Source organism: Grus americana, chromosome 4 (assembly GCF_028858705.1).
Source record: "Grus americana isolate bGruAme1 chromosome 4, bGruAme1.mat, whole genome shotgun sequence".
NCBI classification, from domain to species: domain Eukaryota; kingdom Metazoa; phylum Chordata; class Aves; order Gruiformes; family Gruidae; genus Grus; species Grus americana.
The window spans coordinates 10,722,238-10,742,607 of record NC_072855.1 but is presented as its reverse complement, the minus strand read 5'-3'; the positions used below and the strand labels follow the sequence as shown (position 1 = coordinate 10,742,607).

General features: G+C 36.7%; 1 protein-coding gene across 6 annotated transcripts in view; it reads right to left on the bottom strand.

Moving 5' to 3' along the window:
• The window catches only part of RGS12 (regulator of G protein signaling 12), a 95,224-nt gene continuing 74,854 nt past the window's right edge, over positions 1 to 20,370 (bottom strand). For 5 of the 6 annotated variants that reach the window (XM_054824731.1, XM_054824730.1, XM_054824732.1 and 2 more), the window contains 3 exons: positions 20,237 to 20,313; positions 19,584 to 19,737; positions 14,818 to 16,957 (listed from right to left, as the gene is read on the bottom strand). In XM_054824731.1, coding sequence (XP_054680706.1) covers positions 16,332 to 16,957; positions 19,584 to 19,737; positions 20,237 to 20,313 — 857 coding nt within the window. In that variant the 3' untranslated portion in view covers positions 14,818 to 16,331. Of the gene's footprint in view, positions 5,029 to 14,817; positions 16,958 to 19,583; positions 19,738 to 20,236; positions 20,314 to 20,370 lie in introns of those variants that run through there. The other variant, XM_054824735.1, reaches the window with a different exon arrangement.

The following is a 20,370-nucleotide window of genomic DNA, read 5'->3' as shown; positions in this document are numbered from 1 at the left end:
ACAAGGCATGAGAAATAAATCCAATGTGCGTTTTCATATTAGAAAGTTATTATATAGGAGTTTAAAGACAAAACCACAAACAAAACAAGAATACAAATCAAATTCTGTACAACAACATTTTTAGACTGTACAACAGAATGATCACTTGGGATGAAAAAAATATAAACAATTTTCTTTCCTTATCTTCCACACAAACAATTCAGAAAATATGTTGGTTCATGTGTAACATTTGGATTTGCTAACATTTTGAGTAACACAGGCAAGATTTGCAGACGCCTGGTCATCCAGCTCTTCTCAGCAAATAAAAGTCTTCAGAAAAAAGTCAAGAGCAATCTGGCTAAAAATGACAGTTGGTCTACAGCAAGGAAACATTTCAGTGGGATCAATGAAAGCTTTTCCTGTGATTTAATAGGTATTGGATTAGGGTTCACAAATCTCCCGGCTGTTCAGTAGCCTATGATGCCAGACTTGGGATGCTGTTCCAAGAGCACAGGCAGAGAGAAGTACTTGGATGTGCCACTTGTTTTTGCTGCAGGGTAAAAACACCCACACTTTCCGCAGAGCAACAGTGTTGTCACACAGGTTTGCTCCATTCCCACAAAGCCTGGAAATCTGCCTGTTGATGCAGAAAATGCGGTTGTTTCTAAACCCAGCACAATGAGCTGCGGTTGAGAGTTAGGAGGATTGCCTTGGACCTGCAACGGTTTTGGCTTCTCACACCTCTTGATAAGGACCTGCCGTTGGGCCGTGGCCTTTGTCTAACTGAGCCTTTGGAAACTATTCAAAATCTTTGAGAACTTGTGCAAATATGCCTCCAGGTGTTTGCATCACGGCACACACTCGCCCAGTCTGCCAGCTACCAAGTACCTCAGGAAAGACAATTTTAAACGACATTCACTATCGATACTGTGTCAGAGAGGTCTGGGATGAGCAGTGGCACCACTACTGAGAAACAACTACTGGCAAGGATTTCAGTTTTGGGGCAAAAATCAGGTTACTTCCAAAAAATCAAAATAAGCTTATAAGTCCTGATTATCTCTGGTACAATGAGATAAGGAGGCTACCGGCTGAGCCGCGTCTTGTAACAGTTTTCTGTTAACAGTGAATTCCAGCGTCAGAAGAGAAGGAGGACTGAAGCAATGCACGCTACAGCAAAGGCAAGAAAAGAGGCCAAAGCTTTCAGGCAGAGAAGTAGTGCACGAAGGTCCCAGCATCCTTGAAAGACATTAAATAGCCCCCAGAAGACTTTCAGGAGCATGAGAAAGGACATGGCACAGTCAGGTATTGGCTCCTTCCCACAGAGCAGTAAATCTCTTGCAAAGTCTCTTTGCAAAGCCTGTTTATGTGCCTTCAAAAACCATCGGTTATTTGTCACGCAGTCCCCCAGAGCTAAACTGCGCAGTGGTTTATTTTGCATGTGTGTTATATCACAAATTTGTTGACAAGGCACACTGCTATAGTAATGCTAAGGGGGAAGTCCCTTCACAAGTTTGCCTATATGCATATCTTCTATTCTTCACAGAGCCTTTGAAATAAAATAAAGTAAAAAAAAAAAAAAAAGTGACTGTTGTGGAGCCTATGAGGCTGAAACAATTATTTGAAAATCAGATACTGTAACAAGAAGTGAAATATGAGAGAATTGGTATACTAAATAAGCTTTAGAATGCTGCAGGATTTTCTAAGTGAAATAAAGCCACATAAAATCTGATTGTTTTTAGGAACTAGCTGGCAAAATAAAGGATTAAACTATCATGCAGCACTTCAGTTGGGCTGTTTCTTTAATTGCCAGTAATTTCATTAGTAGTGGAAATCACAGTATAATGAGGCAACTTAAAATCATATTATAATGTAGAAGTCATGCAGTAATTAAAACTGGACAACATCCTTAGCAAAATCTTGGAAAACATCAGCCAGAGACAGGCTGTCCACATTCATTTTTATTAACTCCATGATCCATGGCAACTGATCCCAGCAGGTTTAGCTTTTATATTTCACCAGATATTGAATAGGAGACCTAATATTATTAATTATTTCTCAGTCTAAGTAATGAATTTCCATGAGTCCTAGCTAAGAAGTCATTGTTTTAGACAATATGCCAATAACTGGCACAACAGTGCAGCACGGGGAGGAACGGGTTTTCCCATGTCCCTTGGCTTACAGGATTTCCAGGCATTGTGCCAAGATTTTTCCCTATGTTAAAGAAAACTCCGTTCTTTCACATCCTTCATTTTCCTGCACGCAGCTTGACTCTCCCGTGCTGTCAAATTCCCTTTGAATCCTTGATACAATCAAATCCAGTTTGCTGCACTCAGAATTTAAAACCAGCATTTTTATTTGCCTTTTTTTCTTCTGAGCACAGGAGCTTGTGGACAGAAAACAGGAGAAGGTGAAGAACTGACTCTTTGATTTGGACCTGGCTTCTTCTAGCTTCATCTGATGGTCTCTAAATCTTGTATTAGAAAAGAGTGTGAATAATCAATCCCTTTGCATGGCACTAAAGATTTTTCAGACTTTATTATATCTCCCCTCAGCTGTCTCTTTTTCCAGCTGAAGAATTTTGTATTGCTACTAAAAGTCATCTAAGCGCACTTGCACAATGTAAGATAAGCAACCTTGTTTCATCTAAAACACTGATCAGAGATTAATAAAGAATGTAATTACTGTATTTGAATTTCAAGCTTTTACCTGTATGGAGCCAGGATTTGATTTTCCAAGACACTCAAAAACGGCAAAGCGTATCACAGGTCAAAAAGCCATCTCTTGAGTTTGACTCGTGTAATGTCGGTCTTGATTAGAACGACAAAGCTAATAATTTTCCTGAAGATAGGAAAAAAATGTGGCCATTTATCTGTGCAAAGAAATATCCTTTCATGGGCAATTATTAGCAAAAAAAAAAAAAAAAGGAAAAACACTTTAAAAATACATAGATACTGAAACATTTTCACATCATTGGGCTATGACTGTTTTGTTACGTTGTGTCCCACACAGGTGATATATAGTACATCACAAAACAACATATGCTATGGATCTGTATAAAAGCTTTCCCCCTTTGTCCTCAGCACAGGTATAGTCTGAGTGCTTGCAAAGTCAGCCTGCGCCCGCATGCTATGGCTGTAGTTTAACAGCACAGTCCAGGACTGGTACCCAGGTACATCAGTTTCCAAGCCTGTTCACTCACCTCTGGTTCCGACCTCAACTGCTGCCCGCTGTGTTTCCCCAAGTCTCTAGTATCATTACACCACTATGATTTTAGCATGATTCTCAAATTCCTTTCAATCTTGAAAGTTTTTAAAAGAGCATCTATTTCATCAGATATATCCTCATTCAGTCACAGATTGAGTAGAGCCTAATGTTAACAAGGGTTTTCCTCAAGCTTTAGGAATCTTACTTTACTGTTTTAAAATCATATGTACCTCTTTCTCATCTTACAGATCTGAGTTTAAGAAACTGAGTGTCTCCAGTATTCTTGGCTATTCAGAAAATTCACAATTCTTGGCAGGCTTTAGGAGCAAAGAAAGAGAAGTTAGAGAATAACTACTGCAACACTTCACACTTACTGCCTGTGGGCAGTAAGTCTAGGAGCTATGCAACGTGACTTTTTAAGTCTCACAACAATTTCAAAGCAGTGAACCACCAGAAGGTCTCAGTATATACACTCGATACTGTTTCACGTTGATGAGCAGAGGTCCAACGCTTGCATTTCTTTATGTACCCTTTTGCTTGCCCGGACTCATAACCTCTTCCCAAGAAATGGGAAAGCAGGAAAAGGAGCGGGTGGCAAAAGCAACATGTTCAGTAGTCTCAAAACTCTGCCCAAGGCTAGAAGATTAACTGAAACTAGAATTAATGACAAGAAGGATGAGGGGCACTTAACTGCTTATTGAAACAACAATAACAAAATCCGCCTCCCCCCAAAGCTGAGACACCAAGAGCAGTGATGAATAGGGACCTGGATGACCGTCCCACCACTATGTCATTAGTATATACATTTCTGGTATGGAAATGTCATCAGTGTTGGCTATGGGAGCAGCTAATATTCCTAGCACAGGAAATTCACAGCTTTTTTTTTTTTTTTTCTTTTTTCCCCTTCTTAGTGCTTGTATAACAATGGTCTCATTGCATCTGTCCATCCAGGTAATGCACTAGACAAGACTGAATTCCACCTGGACCTCTGCCCAAATGTTATGAGACAGATAGGAAGGTATTAAGAAAATAATCCTAATCTTTTTACACCCGTAACTGATTTTACTTCTACTTCAAAACTCTACTGACACACAGGGAATCCTACAGACCAGGAAAAACATTAGAATATTAAAGTGAAATTATCTTAAATAAAAAGTTTGTATAGGGGAATTTAAAGTGAGTTTGTCTTTATAAGAAGGGTAGGGGTGGAAATAATAATTTTAATTGCACTGTGCAATGGAATCATCCCAGGGAAAATGATATAGAAATGGTAAGAGAACAAAAACAAATAGCTGAATACTTTCATCGAAATACTGTTTTTTCACTCTATGGGTTCTAATTCCTATCAGAAGAGATGGTCTGGCAGGCTTGTTGAAGGCAACGGGTACTGAAAAAAACTTACAACTTGCAGGAACATGTCTCTAAGGGATATCTCCATTGCTGCTGATGCCAAGCAAAAATACCAGAACTCTTGATTAAAAACAGAGATTTAAACAAAAGTAGCTTTATACTGATTCTCAGTGCCCTTATTCTTCTCACTCTTGACAGTAATCAGAGATGGAAGGTCTGATGTCCTATAAACTCCAGTCCTCATCCTCCCTTGGCAGGACCTCAGTTCAGAGATGTAACCTTCGAAGCTGAGGTTCCCTTCAGAATCGCCACAGGAGCGTGTGCCCGTGTCATCCAGTTTGACTCCATCCACGTCGATGATCCTGTTTACAGGGAGCTCCGTACCGGGGTTCTCTCTCGCACCAGAAAGATTAAAGCTTCTGCTGGTCTTCACTTTGTGAGAGGTATGCTCACAAGAATTTCCTTGCGAATCTTTTTTCTTTCTGTGGTTTGCACCTAACAGAAGAATTAAAAACAAAAAACACAAAACAGAAGAGTTACGTCTCTCCTGGCTTTTAGCAGTTTTCAATATTGCAGCCTCCTCTGAGGTCCTAATGGTAGATTGTCAGCTCTACCTAGTCAGGGATATTCCTCTGCCCCATCCAGGAGACTTGATGTACCAAGCAGATAACTAAACAGTAGATCTCAGAGATATGTGTATACATATTCATGTATCTGTCTTAATTTAGCATTTTTCAGAGTTTTTAAAAAGACTCCATTAAAAGTAACGACTTAGTATAAATTTGTACACCTCTAGAACAAAAACTCCTGCACCAGCAAACCCAAAGGTGAAGGAGGAGAATACAGAGGTTCCACTGGGGCACAACGGGGGATGTTCCTTGGCTTGCGCTGGCCTCCAATACCAGATCCCTGCTGAGATACTGTTTTTACTTGGCTAGAGATTAGTTCTCTAGCAGACTAAGAAAGGATGATTCAAAGCTGCAGTTTACTATCCTGAACTGCAACCGAGCAATTATGGGCCACGGTTTACGGGACAAGAAGAAAAGAAATAACTTAATCTGCTGAAGGGCTTTAAACATTCAAGAAACACCTGAGTTAGGTGTGATTTTTTTTAACCTTGAAGGGTTTTTTTGGTACAGCGCTTCTAAAATCACAATTGTTAGGATTTAGGCATATTCTATAGAACTACTCATACAAAGTTGTTACTATGCCAAGTTAACCCTAGATTAAAACCTTGAGCTCCCCAAAAGGCAGTTGTGTGTTAGGGATGACACTGCGAACTGCTAGGCACTGCTTAAAGCAAATGCAGACAAAGCTGGTTTGCCTGTTTCAACAGGCAATGAGAAAGGAAGGATGAAAAATGAGCTGATGTCATGATTTGCACCATGGTTATCAGCATGATTTCTGGAGTTGAGGTGCCCCCACAATAATGATATAAAAAGGGGCAAAATTTGCAGGGAGAGAGAGAACTGCTTTTATTAGACCAACTGGTATCCAAGAAAAAAAATAGAAAAACTTTGAAAGCAAAAAGGCAGACCTGAGTAAGGGCTTCCATCTCACATTTCATTTCTTTTTTCCACATGCACCAGCTGGTCTTTTAAAAGATACCATCTTGTCCAACACGCCTTACCTAAACCATTGTTAAACTTCTTGCCACACTGCACACAAGTGCCTGACTAGCACATCTAGTCACACGAATCCCATGAGACTTGTGTGGTTAAATCCCATAGCTGGCTGTGAAACCTTTTATTTGTGTTTGTTCCAAAAAGCAATGTATATGGTGTATATTGCAAGAAAAAGAAATTTCAATGTACAATCATCACAATCAAGAACTTTTGGATATGGAGAAGGGGAAAAACAGAAATGGAAAGGACAAAAAAGGGAATTTCATACTGTTTCATTCAAATCACTCCAGGGTCTTCTCAAGGGTCAAAGCTTTCTATTTAATGAAAATAAGTTAAAATTCTAAGTAGGGCAATATCATTTTAGTGCTTGAGCTACAGTGGAGCCCCACATTAATAATGTGGATATTCCACATCAGTAATGCTTGCCTTTTTTCACATCCAGAAAAATTAGATCACACTCCAAACAAATCAGCTGAGCAATAGCAGAGAGAAGGCAGAAAGCTTTCTCAGCCCTGTTAGCCCAGCACGACTCCAGCCTACTAAATTACAGCTAACATTTAATGACACTATATTACGCTTCAGGTTTACATCTTCCTACTGCAGCTGAACATTGGCTTAATTTTAACTGCTGTTTGCATGGCGGTGGTGTAAAATGCTATTCTTCTATTCTAAAATGTTTATCTTAACATGAATGTACTGAATTGTACTCTTGATCTTTTTAATCTACTGTTCTATGCCCTTCGAGGAAGATCTCTGATTCTCCTTTCATGTTGGTTTAAGAGAGATACTAATTTAAAAAAAAAAAACCAACATACTAATGATAAATTACACCAGATAGTTTGCATTGACAGAGCATGAGTCATCCAGTTGTCCTAGTATTGAGAAGACATGCTTCTACTAAATGTAACGTAAAGAAAGAACTTTGATGGCGGTGTCAGGTCTCATCGCTCTGTTGACTTGAACTAAGCTGAAACACTTTCCACAGTCAAAAAATAGAGCCTGCATTAACAACAGATGAAAGAGCTGGAAACTCCTGCCGAGGAACGCTATGGAAGGTGCAGGTATTGCTGTATTTATTTGGTTGCTAAGTCTTTCTATAGCTAAATATAAGAAATGTCATTAAGTCTTGGAATTATGGTGTCACCGAATCATCACACAGAACAACTGGGCTTGCAAGTTGTCTAGGAAGAACAAAGCAAAAATAAAGTCAGTGTTAGCTCTCGGGCTTCACAAGACAAAAGCCCCTCTGAAGAGGAATAAATCTGTACTGTGGGCAGTTTTTTCTATTAATGCCCTTCTCAGGAGCAATCCCTCTGAAGCATCTAATAAATTACCACTAGAGGCAGGACAGGAACAGAGACAGTCTTATCTAAAATATTGGTTCAAAAGAATACGGAATTACTAAGGGATAACACTGTGAAGATGATTTCTCTTTTCCTGGCAAGGTAGAAAAGATCTTAGCTCATCTACACCAAACAGGAAGATGATTTCAAGTGTAGCGCTACACTGAAAAAATATTTTAATGTGCTTTTTTTCCCTAATTTTTTAAAACCCAAGCATTTATGAAGCAAGGCTATTTATCACAAATAATAGGAGAGATTCCCCAAAAGAGATTGTATATAAGTGTATCCCACAAATTTCAAAATAGACTCAAGATTTGCATGTACTCGGTGGAGCTTTACAGTGAGGCTTAAATGATGCCTACAACACTGGTGCACTGGTCTCTTCCTCATATTCTGAGTAACAAACACCTGAGCAAACTTTATTATGCAGGGCACCATCTAAGGTGCAGAGAGCTTTCACAGATAAAAGTTCACCTATTCTTGCACTGAAGCGATGAAAACCTCCATGGGTATCTCTGTGGATTGCTTTGCCTTACATAAAGCATGTCAGGAATGATATTACGTTTTCCTGAATCTAATCTGTCAAATGTCCTACCTAACTTCAGAAGGGAAAAGAAGGCAGTGCTTAGAGCAGTAGTTGCACAGATTAATTTCCAAACAGACTGGAATAGCGCAATCACGCCTACTGGTAATCTTCGGCTCCCCTGCTAAGCATTCCACACAGCTCTAAGGGAATTTTCTTGCGCATCTGATCCCATTAATGTGTTCCAGCTGGTTTAAAGATGGGATGGTGCATGTCACCTTCGGTCTTTAAAGTGGAGATCTGCTATCTTACAGACTCGCAGCTAAATGACTGCTTAGAAGACTAGGTGTACCGGTCAGCATTTTTCACAAGGTAAATGATCAGGCAGTGTTTTGGGTGATCTCCTGATTTCCTTTACCAATATTTCTCTTTTTCTGAAATTTTGATTTTTGTATTAGTGTCAAGGTCTCTGAATTTAACATGATGATTATGGAAAAGTGTCTTTACAGAGGAAGACAAAGGGAATTTTTGTTTGTCTGTATAAAATATTCCTCAAGCTCTAAGTAAGAACTAAGCAAGATAGCGAAAGATGTTGTTTTCCAAGCAGTTTAGGACCAAGGGAGCATGTGGCGAAATTCCAGGCCAAGGCGAGGTTACAAAAAACCTGGAAATTTCAGGAACAGCACTAACTGTCACACGCAGATGCTAGGATCAAATAACCATAACTCAATGCAGATGCTTGGGATTTAAAGGTCCACCCACAAAATTTTGCAATGATATTATTTCAATAGCGTAATTATTAGATCCATATATTTTCAATGTGCTAATTTTAGTTATGATTCACTCATTAAAGAATAGTTTAGATCTGATCTGAAATTCAGTACCTTCATTTTTAAGTGATCAATACTCAATATAGTTCCATTCATACCATACTTTCTTTTTATAAAAGCAAGTAGACGATTATTAAGTTTCACTGTAAGAGATGAGCTCTGTAATTGAAAGTCCATACGTAGTGGATTTCATACATGACAACGTTAACTTCTCTTCCATAATTTTCCCAACACCATTTCCATATAGACAGGCACCTCTTCCATGTAGATTCAGCAGCTCACTTAGCATTCTACCTTTGCTAAAATCCTACCATTCTTGCCAAAACCATTTATTATGTAGATGGCTCTCAGTTCTACTGAAAGATAACAAGAATACTCTGCTGGCTTCTATACCGTCGATCCCAGGCATTCAACTTCTCTCGTCAGAGATCAGATATTCAGTTAAAAAGAATGATCTCCAGTTTAATGATTTTGTGCTGACTTACAGCAGGTAAGATATATACTACTCAGAACCTTCGTGAAAAGAAATCACCCAGGTTTTCAGGAACAGCTCCTGGAATTGGTTATTTACTGGCATATACCACCTCCAAATGCAATCAGTCATTTTCAGTCCCTGAATTCATAGACCAGTGTGGTCCTTAATGCAGGATATCGGGCAGATCCTGTTCTCATCTCTGATTCTGCACAACAACCTGTCCTAAGGTGATAACATGCTGCCAGATAAAGCATTTTTTCACAAGACTATAAAAAAGGAGCATTGGGACGGTCACTTCTGCAGTGGTGTTCACTTCGATGTCCTGGAAATCTCTCAGCATGAGCAACTCTTTTCCTTAAGATACATGTAGCCTGGCAGAGTCACTCTGGGAAAGACACTTCTGCCTTCCTGCCCTAAACGGTTGGGAAATAGTACTTCAAAATTTTAGACTTCCCAGACGTGGATTCTTTTAAGTGGTGGGTAAATGACTTCCACACTGGCTGGTGTACAATTAGTACTGTAAGCATTTAAGTTTGCAAAGTGATTTATGCTGCTGAAGGGAAAAGGATATTTTACATTTAAGATTTAGAATTCTGCAGGTTGAATTCCTTTCAAAAGTTTCCTTCCTTTTATCTCTTAACTGATACAACAACCAGGAGAAAGGATTTAATAAAATGCTCCTACCTACAGTTTATGCTAAATCTTTTCAAAGGAAATTTGACTTTATATGCTGTATTTCACTTGCATGATGAAAAACCAACTGCTGCATATGCTCAGGGCCTTGAAATCTGACTCAGTAACAACGAGGGCATCGCGTTAGGAAATGGATTATTCCACAAAGCACCAATGCTCTGCATTATCAGCCTATTTACTTTTGTCCTGGGAATTGCTGGAACACATTTGCAGCGTTAAGTTTAGAAAGGAAGGGCGGATAGAAATTCTTTCATTGCACTCATCTCCAAAGCATTCGCAAGAACAAAGCACAAAACATGATTTGGAAAGACAAATTCTGAATGTTGCATTGAAGAGGGAGCTGGTCTGGCTACTATCGCTCACCAGTGGCAAACATAATCAAAAAAGGAACCACTGCAAACTGCTGGCTGGGGGCAGGGACCTGTTATGTACCTGGCTACAACAGCTGCTGAAGGGAACTGCACACACGTCTTTTAAGAGTCAGGAATGGTCGGAGAATAAACAAAATAAGATGATCTGAATTTTGATCCAAAGTGACACGCACGTCCTCAATAACCCTGGCCAATTTGCTTAAACTTTCTGTTTCTCCAGTACATTGAAATAATTTTTGAATACTTTCCAAGCAACAGGCGTGACAAAACATCTCTGCAACAGTCTAAAAGTACTCAGCCCTCGGTTTGATCTTCCGGCATTTACAGTTAACATTGGGTTTGCCTTTCCGTCAGCAGTCAGTAACAGCGGGTTTAAGTATTGCGGAGAGTATCATGTTGGGAAATAGTGGATTGAATTACTTGAATCAGCTTTAATTTAATCTACCATTCATTATGTTATTTGTCTATTAAGAAATTCTGAAATGTGGTTTAGCAGGGCTACCAGTTACATTTCAACTCATAATTCAACTAAGTTCATTTTGCCGTCCAAATATAAGTCATGTCTTTGAGTAGATCTGGGTTTAGCCTCTGTGCATTTGCTTCAAAGAGCAGTTGTAATTTTTCTAACATTTTATCTAGTCGGTGCTAAAATTTGTAATTCTCTCGACAATGTGTATCTTCCTGTTTGATTGAAATAAGCTTGCATTTCAAATGGTTATCCCTCAAGGCCTTCCTTGCTTCCCGGTTTTCTACACTTAACGTAACTCTCCTTCTCCTTTGTTTATTATTGATCTCAGTCATGTACTACACGTAATTCTCCCATTTAATCATGCTCTGATTAAAAGAGGATTAACAGATTCTGGCCTTGGTATTACTGGATCCCATGAGTACTTCTTAATATTGATCCAGAATCCAATTATCTTCTATAAAATTACAAAGAACCAGTAAGAATGTAATTAACTGCAGGACAATAGCCTTTGTTAAAAATAATGATTTACATTATTTTTACATCTTTTAGTCATAATCCCTTCCTCTTTTTAAATTTTTATTTCATTTATGTTTTCATTTACATGTTTATCTTGATTTACATAGGAAACACCGCTCGATTTTCTCTAAAATATGCCATGTGAATCAAGGGATTATGTAAAATATTAATTACGTAAAATATTATCAAATTTATTACAAAAATAAAGGTTTATTTTGAATTTTTGAAGATATATGCATGATCATTTTTAATCTCCTAACTATCACAAAGTTTATTGCACTTGGAACTCATTACCCTTATAACTGAAAAGTTTAGTAGCCATTTAGTAGTCACAGAAATACCGCTGATATTATCTGATCTCTATTCTGCAGTTGTAGCATACTGCGTCCTCTCTGTGAATAATAAAAAAGAGCAGTTGGGATTTTTTTTTTTTTTTTTTTTGTCTTTGGGAACAATAGCCAGCCCCAGGCTCTGAGAGTCCACCCTGCATTTTATTTCTGTATAATTTATCTTTCCAAGCAAAAAAATCCTAGCACTGGTACTAACTATCCCATTTCTGAAATAATTCTTTCCAATAAGAAAGGAAGAATATTTATTCTGAGGATACAATTGCCCATCTATTTCAGAAACAAAGTGGTATCATCAGAGTGAATTCAGTAACTGTTTATTATAGTCTAAATACACCCTTTATCTTCCATAGCTTTATTATTCAAGTATAATTCCAGACAGTTCACCATGCTCTTATTTTCCCTAGCTGGCTCTCTACCTTAACCAATGATATTATATACCTATAAAGGGAGTTTTGAACAAACTCTGTTCGACTGAATTGCTGGATTCAGTCTATACCTCTGCTGAAAAAAACCCCAAACCTTTATTTGAAAGGCAGTAATTCCATTGACTGTAATTGTAATTTCATTTTAAGAATATTTCTCTTCCTAAATAATAAAAAAAGGGCAATTTTTTTAATACCAGAAAGAAGAACAGTTTGATGGAATCAAATCTACAGTCTGTGCACCTTCAGTCTGGATTGCTGCAAATTGTCCTATCTAAGGAAGAAATGGAACTCCCTGAAATCAAGCCCAATTACTACTAAAAATAAACGCCCACCTACTTTGTAGTAGAGGCAACAATTGCAGTGAACAACTCACAGGCCCCTGTGGAATATCGCTGAATAAATAATCTAGCGCAAGGCCTCTGGTCTGATAGTCACAGGTCTTGATGGGACTAAAGGTTTGAAAGACTGCCTCTCCCCACGACAGCTATTTTTCACTTGTGTAATGAACGTGCCTAACCCCCTGGAAAAAACATTCCAAGTACCTAGACTATACCATTCAATTTAAAAAAAAAAAAAAAAAAAAAAAAAAACACAAAAAAAACCCCCCACCAAACAATTTAAAAAAACCCCAAAGATATTAAATCCGTATTTTAACACTTACAAAAATGAATGCATCACTTCAAGCCAATTACACCACAGAATAATTATTTCTTCTACAAATAGGTACCACCATCATGATACGTAGAGACATGAAGTAAGCACATTTCAGAATTAGAGTTCAGATTCCAGAAATCCCTGATTTTTAAAGTGGGAAATTTGCCAGAGCTAGCAGGCTTATTAAAGAATAAAGACATTTTCTTCTTGATGAGTAATACATCTAGAATCAGTAATGATTCCTGTGTTGCAAAGTGATTTGATATTTACTTCATAGCTAAATATTACTGCAGTATAAAGATGTTTCACTTAAGAAAGTTAACATCTGCCTTTGAAAAATTGTTCTCAAAAGCTCTGAGCAATGTAAACTCATTTTGCTGTTTTCCATTATTCGTATTTTGTTTTCTAGATCTTCAAATGAAAAAACCCTCAAGTGATACCCATTTCAGGGATGGATATCAGCCTGGCTTGGCTGCATCAGTCTGCAGTTCGAGAATTGCCCCCTGCAGAATGCGAGGGATGCTTCATCCCCCCCAGCCCTCTTCCCAACATACATAAATCCCACGTATAAAAGCCCAACACTTAGTGTAAGCATACATGTTATTTGCCCTTATACCAATCTGAAACCAAGATTAGAGACTGCTTTAAATTATGTAGTCATTCTTTTTCTTTTTAATCCAACATTTTAGTTCATTAAACCAATCAGAAACACATTTTCCATCGTTAGGAGATTATGAACAGAGAACCATTAAAGCACTTAAAAAAGCAACCATTATTAATGATTTAGTCCTTTGAAATATCAGTTATTGACTGGAGATAGTTTCCAGCAGTCTTTATTGCAATTACTGTACATCACTGAATAGTCTTTCCATGCAAACTCCATGAAATCAAATCATGAAAATAGGGAAGTTTTGTTTCAGCCCACACTTTTTCCATAAAATCACCGTTCTTTTCCAGAATACAGTTCCCATAAAACAGTAGTGTACTGGGAGAGAAGTGTAGAATAGTTAGGGTATGCAATAAGATTGTAGCCATAAGGAAGGTGTGTTACATCTTTTAATTTTTTTTTATTTTTCAAAAAAAAAGATAAAATCTGGTTTGTCACAAAGCTAAGAGAAACTAAGATTTCAGTTTTGCAAAATTATTTTCTTTGATTACTTAAAGGTTTATCATAGGCAACTATGACAAAAAGATAAAATACAATCACCAGTGTAAAAAATAATATAATACTAAATAGGTAGGATATCAGTTATTTGTGGAAAAGTCTGAATAATTTAAAAGGGGAACTGCTACAGGACTTTCAACTGCTTCATTTTCTTTCATGGAAGCCCATGACTACATGGGAACACAGTGACTTTTGGAAAAATGACATTTTCAGTCCCCAGAACATGACGGAGCCTAGGTAACAGCACCACAAGCTTCTCTGTAGTATTTTAATTAGGTTTCACAGTACTGTTATGTAGAACCCATCTCCAAGAATGAAAAGAGTACTACAGTCTCCAGCACCCATCCAACCCTTCATTTCCTACCCACGACTACCAAATAAAGAGGTGGTTATATGGGTTACTCGGTATCAAATGAACTGAGATCACCAGCTCATTTCGTAAAAGACCAGGGAAGAATTGCTTTAGTTTAAAATAAGAAGGAAAGTAATGAATATAAAAGTTTAGCCCAAGAACCCAAAGACAGAAGAGATTCTCCTTTCAGGAGTTCCTGTTGTGATTCATTTAAAAGAAATCTCCTGTCTTATCTGCCTTCTGGTGCACATGTCAATGCTATGGATTCACATGTGACCCATCAGCATCTCAAGACAGCATTTGCCCTTTGATATCTAGATTACTAACAAACACAACGTCTGCCAACTTGTCAACTTTGTCTCACAGTAATTGCTAGGTCATATCTATTAATCTGTTTGTTATTGGAAGATAATTTCAATCAGAATTCTTAATCCAGGACTGAAAGAATTGTTTTTAAATAATGAAGAAAATCAAAGCTTAAAACCAGTTTGCGTAACTAGGTCTAGAATTTATTACTCCTGAGAGAACAAAGATACAAAATACATGTGAAAACTACACAAAGATTTCTACAAAGTAAAAAGTAGAAAGTGGGAAAAGGGAAAGCTACAGTTCAGTGGTTACACAGAAATGTATGGCATGCATTAAAATATTGTAAATTCATGAAGTTTTTTTTAAGTGCAAATGGCTTTTTTTAACAGTTCTCACTGAAAAATATGCAAATTGATACCTATGTTGTACACTTGTCATATTATCAGAAAGACACCAACACAAATCTATGCATATGCACAACAATATGTCTGAAGTACATTTTGTGGTTTTGTTATTCGTAGGCACTGGTTACAAGTCTGTTCAATACTCAGGTTCAGAAATTAAGTGGTAGCGCTTATAGAACATTTCTCAAATACTACTAATAAAGGAATTTGCTTTTAAAATACCAAGAGGATGAAATAATTTGCATTGCCATTTAAAAGCATCCAACAACCAAAGAAGTATTTACAAATCATCAACCATACAGATAAAGAACAGTATCAAATACTCTGTGTAAAAAGATAAATAATTAAAATGTATATTCCCACATCACAAAGAAATGTGATCATACAAATTATGGCACCATATGTTTGTGAAACATCAAAAATAAATGTAGCACATAGATACCTCTTCTTATATTTTACATTAAAATGTACAGTACAGTGACTGTAAAACGTCAATGTCATAACACCCATCGTCTTCAAACTCTTGTTTCTGGTAATAGCAATTATTAGTAGAGTCCATGTTTATAAAGAAATTCCGTACTTCAGCCTTGGGCTAATATTGCTCTGTGATATTGCTAGACCATGAAACTTACAGCCTTAAAAAAGTTACATATTTTCTCTAAAATTATCTAATAGAAAGAGCTACTTTCACATGTGAGTATTTTGGGAGAAAGCGTGACAGATGCAATCTATTTCTCTGTGTAGCGAAGTATGGGTTAAAAAAAACTGTAACATTTTTATTTTTAGTCACAAATATCTAATTTATTAGAGAAATATTTTTTAAATTAAGGTTTATCCATTTCAAATTTTAATCATAAACAATACTGCAATTCTCAACACATAATTAGGGTTCCTGCTAAAGCACTTAAAACTTCCAAACCCTAATCATGTATCTCATCACGACAAATGGCTCAGAAAATCTGGAACGCAACAGTGTTATGCAGCTCAAAATGCTGATAATCCTGTTTTGTACTCCTAGGGTAAAGAATGAGATAATTATAGCATATGGATGTATTTTAAAGGTTTGTCTGCATGTGTCCGTTTTTGGCCACATGCCAAATCCAAACAGAAGTACATTGTTAAAGGCAACCAGAAATATTACAGTTAGCACAGACTAAGGCAATGAAAATCTTTTTTTTTTTTCCTTTTGTAAAAAAATTAAGGTGCACAGAGAATTTTCTTTCTTGTTTTAATGGGTGCCAAATACTGATCAACAGTGCCAAGGAAAAGTAGTTTTACATAAAAGGAAAGACTATTAAAATCTAGAAATACCTGAATTGGATCTTTGATATCCAGATTTTTCCTGATTACCTGCAAAAGGAGTTGGGGGTGGATAGTTGGCTTCTGTGAGTTTACTGATGTCTGACGGTGGCGTTGGTGGTGGCGGTGGTAGCAAAGTGCTGTTAGGGCTACTAATATCTCCTTCAGCCACAAGAGTCAAGTCTGCCACGTTCTCATCATCTACCATCTGTATGCCTTCAGCTTGTAACTCTCTTGACTGCCTTTTCCATATCGTTGCATTGTTTTCCTGTGCATGTGGAATCGGAGACAATGCGGTATTAAAAGGAACACTGATAGTCTTCTGACTGTGGAGTGCTGTCAAAGCAGATTTATGTTTATTTTCTGAGTAACCCATTTTCTTAACTGAATTTTCATTAAAGTTTTGTACGGACTCCTGTTTTCCACTTGGTGATGTACATCCATCCTTGCCATCATTTTTTGAAACTCGCCCTTTAGGGCCTGTGGGAGTAGATGAGGATGGTTCTGGTCCAGTGGGCGGTAAACGAAGAAAGTCAGGAAGAATAAGGTCTTCTTTCCTTAGCAGTCCACGTTGGTCATCTGCTCTGTTACTTTGAGCTTTGGATATGAGTTCAAAAAATTCTATTGGGGAAAAACCCAAAATTGACAAGTTTTTGTCAGAAAGTGCAATGTCATTAAAACGCAAATTTTCAGCACATTTATTTTCCATGAAGATCTTCAATTCTTTCAATGCTGCCTTGAAATAAGATCCCATGTTAATTAGGAACTTTTTCAATTGCAGCAATGTTCACTAGCATCACTATAATTAAGACCATCAGGATTGCTATTGTAAGAGTTTTGCAGTTTAGAACAGCTGCAATTCACTGAGCCTTGAACACATCTTCTATGTTACGCAGTTAATAAATCTGTACATACACACAGGATTTTTAAATGCTTTATACAAAACAAGGCTCTGGTCTTACTGACAATGGGTGCGCATTTTTATATTCCGGATGGTTTTTACCCATCTTAACTCAAAAATAGTCATGCCATTTGAAAGTTCAAAGATTCAAAATGTTGCAAACTTCCTTATTATATTGAATTTCTCTCAGTTTAATAATATTTTATCACAGTTTAAATTCAATTCATGATGTAGTTTTAACCCAGGATGTTATCATCACAGGGCACGATCAGATGTTGATTTCAGTAACCCCATTTTACTTCGTGCTGCAATGAATCAGTAGCATATAGGTAGTCAATAACCACCAAAGGAGCCATTAGGAAAAGCAATGGGGCAGCTTTTTTTTTTTTTTAATAGAGTTTTTAACACAAGCGGAAGTGATTTTCTGATCATGTCCTTAATGATGTCCAATGGTTTAATGTGTTTCTATATATAAATAATACTCATAGTAAATCACCACTGTTCTAGAAAGTCTCAAAACTTGGCAACAAGAAACTTATCAATCATAAGCCAAGAATTATACCACTCCTCAAAAAAGAAGCATCGCAACAATAAACTCTTTGGTACAAAACATATAAATATAAAAATATGTAACTCTTCATATAGGGTCTCTGCATGTCCTAATTTTACCAGAAGAGAACACTGAAACTACGGAATATTAAAGATGCTTAAAAAGGCCATCTCCAACAGGTGAATTAAAATCAATCAACCCAGCTTATAAATACTGTTTGAAGCAAAAGCCATTACAAAAAGCACACAATGTTAGTATCAGTTTTAACTTAGCATAACATGAAGTCATACACTTAACACTTGTATGACCTTATTCCTAATCCTCTATTCATATTTGGCAGGCTTTGCAAGGTATTTGTAAAAATGACTTTTTAACATGCTTTGTCAAATGCCATAAAATCTGAATGTAGCCAAGATGGAAGCTTCAAAATGCTTCTTATTGCCAAAGTTTTGCAAAATGGCGGTATGCATATTAAAACATGCAACATTTCTAATATGCGTCATACAAAAATGTTCCTTTAGGAAATTTCAAACTTCATAGAACAGTTGTTTGGTTTTTTTCATTAAAAAACAGTCTACAACATTTGGTACGTATTTTCCGAACTTGGACAAATTTCACAAAATTCAAAATAAAATGTGAAAGCCTCGAATTCTGAAGTTTTCAAATTATGTTAATGTTTTACTCAGCCCTAGGAAGAAAAATGAAAATATTAAAATATGGAAAACAAGTTAACAAAATAATAAGCAACAGAAAATAATTTAAAATGCACTAATATTTTGTAATAACACTTATATTAACAAACATCTGTTTTGCAATAAAAGTTTCAGTCAAAGCATTTTTTTCCATTCCAGTCAGTGGACATTTATTCACAGATGAACATTCATTTGCTGTGTAACTGTGCGTAACCAGGTTTGGGATATGCATATTAGGTAACATCAGCAGTAAATGTTAATCTGTGGATAAAATATGTCCTCTGATTTTTCTCTACTTGGGAAAATAGGGAGGAACGTGCAGGGCTGACAAGGTAATTCCTTCTGTTAATGCCCTAGGGCAGAGGGTGGTATGTCAAAATTTCTGCTGCTACAGTGGGTTTATTCCTCTTTCTCCCATGGACATCTTTCTATAAGAAAGCAAATTCTCTTATGACTTCTTTCCCAATATCACCAAAACTACTAAGATGTAACTGAAGGTAAAAAATAAGACTCAGAATATCCAAGATTACCCATAACTTCTTTGCTCATTTCTACTTCTAACCACCTTTTCAGAGCAGTTACTGAATGTAAACTAAGCTTTTACTCTTGCCCATCACAGCTCCTCCAGTGTCATCAGATTGTATTACCCTGACTGTCACAGACTTTAGAATAAAATTTTCAAAAATTCTTACCTGAGTAAGTTCGGGTCTACACCATGGTGCAGAATGCCTTTCAGTGAGGTAAAGACTCTTATGTAAAGGTGAACATAAAGGCAAGCTTCTACATGGCTTGCAAAGGGTGTCAAATGGGATATTCAATTGCCATTGAGTAACTAATTCCTTTTTATTTTACTTGGAATTAGGTAGCTTTCACTTTTGAAAATCCCACTAGGCACCTACATCTATGTTTAGGTATTCTTAAAATTTTACCTTCAGCTTCAAAGACTTTACAATTCAAACACAATATCAAACAAAAATAAAAGGATCATGACTATGATTTTCACAATACAGTATTAAACACACAGTACCTTTTCCTACACGGATACAAAATTCTCATTTTTCTAAGTCTACTTATGTTAATACATAAACTATAAAGTTCACATACCCTCTGCTTCATCCAAATTTATTTTCTGACATTTTTTTTTCCCAATCTTTGCAATAGAGTCTTCTCTCTTTGACAGCCGGACTTCCCTAGCATTTTTTCCATTTTCGCCTTTCATTTTGATAGAATTAGACTTTCCTAGAGTTCTTCCCTCTCCCTGCATTAGAAGGAAAGTTAAGGTACTACTTACATTTAGGCTATATCACTGTGTACATAATATGGTCTAAGTGAACACAAAAGTTATTTTGAAAACATTCCTCTAACACCACCATAACAAATGTTTTAGTTTAATCTTGATTATTGCAAAGTACTTCCCAAAAATGTATAAATAAAATATTGTTTACTCTGAAGAATTCACATTACAGAAAGGGTCTTTGAATTTCAGAGTAATTCAATCATTTTCAAATATAGATAAGCCAATGAGACAAGAAACAACAAATACGACACAGTGAAAGAGCTATTTGATTCATCATGAAGACAAAGTTCTCACAAATAAATGCTGTTGACAGTGGAAAAATACTGGATGAGTTACAGCTATACTCAATCTAGTTACATAATTTGGCTGATTCAACATCATGGATAAATGCAGCTTTTAGTATAAAATTCCAGAAGGAAACAGAAGATGATCTAAGGAAAAATCATTGCAGAAAACTTACAGTAGATACTTGATTTCTTGAAGTAGTTACAGTTGCACTCTGTTTTACTGATGCACCTTTTTGTTTATCTGTAAACACTGAACATAAACATACCTTCTATAACTAAAAATTCATAATTTACCAAAAAAGTAATA